Below are 3,771 nucleotides of genomic sequence, written 5' to 3'. Positions count from 1 at the left end.
GGCCCCGCCAAACTACAAAAAAGTGTCAAAAATATCCAATTTGTCGAAATATTCGTATAATACCCTTGCTACGTGTCATATCTTCAATTTACTTTTTGGTAGTTTGGGAGGCCATCGTGCGAGGGTTGGTAATTTAGGGGGCTAGTTGAAAAACGGTTGATTGTTTGGATGGCTTAAATGTAGTTTTCCCTAACAATTAACTTGTAGGAAAAAATAGCTAATTAAGCACTTGATATGAATTGTTTAAGAGCTTGTCTAAGAAAATTTGGTTCATTGCGAGGAAAAAGCAAATTCGAAGTTTGATCTGTATTCAATCTATGGTAAATCGCAACTCAAGTTAATTGTCCAACAATATTGACGTAGAACTACAAATTAACCAAACAGAAGACACACGTGGAGGGCTTAGCAGATTTAGATTTGCAGAATATATTTTTCTCTTGAAAAGAGGAACGTGGTGAGCCATGATTTCTTAAGCTCAGGATTTCCTTCAATTCCAATTTAAAACGGGCAGCAATGAAGCTACGTTATTTTTATTTCCTTGCACAAGAGAGCACCGAAACATAGTTCGTGCGTCTCCGTCCTTTTGCAATGTTCTCTTTTTGTAAGTTTTTATTTTGATGATGTTTCTAATAAAAGTTAGCATGTTATTTTTAGTAATGAGAGGCTAAACCTCAACTAAGGTTGATGATCGATGAAGCCTCACTTATAATTAGCAACATTGTTCCCATGTGATTTAATATTTTCTAATTTAATAATTTAATTTTCCAATTGTTTTACTTCAACTCAATTTTGTAGAATAATTATTGGATATCTTTTGTGATTTAATGATACATTTGATGATTTAAGATAGTTTCATAAAATTGTTTGTATATGCTTGGTTTTTTTTGTTTAAAAAATTGGATATCCATTGTAATTTATTCTACGAATACAATTGATGTTTTGATTTAAATTGGATATCTTACTGTGACTTACGGATACACTTAATCGTTTAATTTAAATTGAAATTCTTTTGTTATTTGTGTAAAGAATAGATACATGTGATATTTTTGATTAAATATTTGAAGTAAAAGTAAAACATACTTCAGATTTTATTGTGAGAACTTTGAGAAATATTATTAATCATGGGAATATGTTGCTATGAATTTGTGAGTGCGGATTCCGATACCTTAGTGCTTTTTTTTACTTGATTACATTCACTTTAATTTTGTTTATGCTTTTAATTTTATTCACAAATACAATCTCTTAATTTTTGAAACTAGGTTGGGATTTGATTAATTTAGTCATAAATTTTATTTTAAAAAACACAATTCTCTTTGAGATCGACGTCGCACTTGTAATCCATTAACTACAAACGATTTGTGCACTTGCGAATACAATTAAAATTAATATCATAATTATTCCTCTTCGTAAAGAAATTTTTATTTTCATGAGAATAGCTATTCATACAAATTGTGTACAAACAAACAAAAGAAGAATGAAACGGGCCTTAAAAGTTGGGTTCTTCCAATTTGTTTGATTAATATTTCAATAAAAAGAAAAAAATAAACTTAATTTTTCAGAAGGATTTAATCCTGCACGTACCTATTAATGAAAGATTTGAGGAAGAACAGATATTCTTCTGTTAACATTGAAAATTGTCAATTAGAAATTAGGAAACTTAGTTTGTTTTTGAATTGATCAATGAGTACTATAAGTAAAGGATCCGCGAATAAAGGATGCACGGATTCATCTCAAAGCTAAATTTTCATGGCCCCAGCCGCCATGAAAATCAAGACAGCAACAACTATATATCACCATTGTCTAGTAGATGTGTTCCGTTGAAAGTTTGAAACAATTAAACAAAAAGGGAAAACAGAATTCCTTTATTTATAAGAGAAATCCGAATGGCTTCCAAACGGTCTCCACATATTAGTTTGCGCTTCTTTTTTTTTCTCCCAACAGTTAATATAATAAGGCTGGTAATTAAAGAGCTCTTTATTTAGAATATGCTGCAGGCTTTTGATCACCAGATATGGTGATATTCCAAAAGCTTTTTCTGCACAGTACTGGACGTTTCGTTCCAGGTATGGCACAAATCATACTTGCTGGTGTCATAATTAAGCTCACATGGTCCAGTGGTAAAAATCTTCCAAAAGCATATATTGCACACTGGATGATCTCTGTCATATACAAAAATGGGGAACTGGAAATTGTTCTTGTCCCACGCAAATTTGCATGTAAATCGCGTAGTCTCAAAGAAGTCTGGTCTAAAGCTGAACACGTAGGTGCCATTTGGTTTGATCGTTAGGAGAGCAAGATGGTTATCCCCTGACTTACAGCTAATATTAAGATCTTTGCTTCCATCTACTTCATTATACATTGTGATGGTTACTCGCTTATGTTGGAAAATTGATGCCGAAACAAACCCCGTTACAGACAATATGAGGCACATTAGTAGCAACGTTTCATTTCTGCTGGATGAGACCATGTTGCCTGTTTGTTGACTATATATGCTGGCCGGGTGGCTTTCTAAGACAAATGTTGGCAATTGATCGATGTTGTGTATTAATTTATAACTCATTCAGTTACAAACAATTTTTATCAACAAGTCTATCTTCTATTCAAACATGCTATGTTTAAACTGCAATGCTATCTAGTTGTTAGGAGGTTTCCATGTCTTGTGGGATCAATCTTGGTATAATTAGAAGCTTTCCCATTATATATCTTTGAAAATGGGATTTGATGTCAAAATTTTATCAGCTTAACTTTTATTTTAGGAAATGGCTTTTCAACCAATAACTTATAGCAAGTTACTCAAATTTGGCAAATTAACAAGCATATATAAAAATACATAGAAGTTAAATCCCATTTGAAAGTGATCGAGTAACAAAGGTTTTTTTTTTTTTTTTTTTTTTTTTATTATTTTTTTTATTACCTTATTTACCTTGAGAGACGCCCAAAACTACTTATTGTGTAAGCATGGTTTCCAATTACTATTCTCAATCTTTGCAATTTTCTAGCTTGTAATTAGCAACACTTACAATTGAGAATTAATTGAAGAGGAAGTGTGTGGGATTCAATGAATTTAGGGAATATTAATTCTCTTAGGCATTTTAGTCATTGACTATGCATTTGGAAATTGGAATTGTAAAACTCATAACTAATCCAGGATATGAGGTAAGTAAAATTATATTTTATTAATAGTTTTAAAAATAATTTTAAGTAATAATATTTCTCAAGCAATGTGGGGGCAAATATTCGACTATATATATAAAGACCATATAAGTTGTAGTCAATGCAAATAACACTTCCCTTGAACATAAACTACGTACTCTTGGGTTGTGTTCATGCTCTAGCTAGACGCTAGTTATTGATTTTAGAAAATTATTTCATTACAGATTTGTCTTAAATTCTCAATTAAGCTAGCTTCATTACAACTTATCCTCATTCATATCCTACAGGATTAATTGTCTTTTGAATTTCGTTTACTGCACCACATTGCAAATTTTTCAATAAAGAAATCATATATGCAGTGTTCAATGGGGCATTCCAAGTAAGTCTGAACAATGGCGGAGTAAGGATTTTGGTTGGGAGGGGTCAATATTAAAAATCAAGTAAACAAGAATTAATTAAAAATATTAAAGAATGTAAGGAATGAAATAAATAAACAATTCAACAAAAGTTAATTATTGTTTAAAACATATAAATGTAACTTATATTTTAATTTGGAGATAATTGCACTATTGATTCCTGTGGTATGCCATAATTACAAATCACTCTCTATGGTTTAAA

General features: G+C 31.0%; 1 protein-coding gene across 1 annotated transcript; it reads right to left on the bottom strand.

Annotated features, from left to right (window-relative positions):
• Nucleotides 1-2,002: 2,002 nt before the first annotated feature.
• On the bottom strand, nucleotides 2,003-2,467 carry LOC133876683 (S-protein homolog 29-like). The gene has a single exon (XM_062314941.1). It carries the CDS (start codon nucleotides 2,465-2,467, stop codon nucleotides 2,003-2,005), a length of 465 nt encoding a protein of 154 aa, XP_062170925.1.
• Nucleotides 2,468-3,771: the final 1,304 nt, after the last annotated feature.

Source organism: Alnus glutinosa, chromosome 9, assembly GCF_958979055.1.
Source record: "Alnus glutinosa chromosome 9, dhAlnGlut1.1, whole genome shotgun sequence".
NCBI lineage: Eukaryota > Viridiplantae > Streptophyta > Magnoliopsida > Fagales > Betulaceae > Alnus > Alnus glutinosa.
Note: the sequence above shows the minus strand (reverse complement) of the source record. Positions and strands in the feature narration are given on the sequence as shown.

What these genes read in the sequence shown, in the direction of transcription:
- LOC133876683 (XM_062314941.1), bottom strand. Translation starts at nt 2,467, where the DNA reads ATGGTCTCATCCAGCAGAAATGAAACGTTGCTACTAATGTGCCTCATA.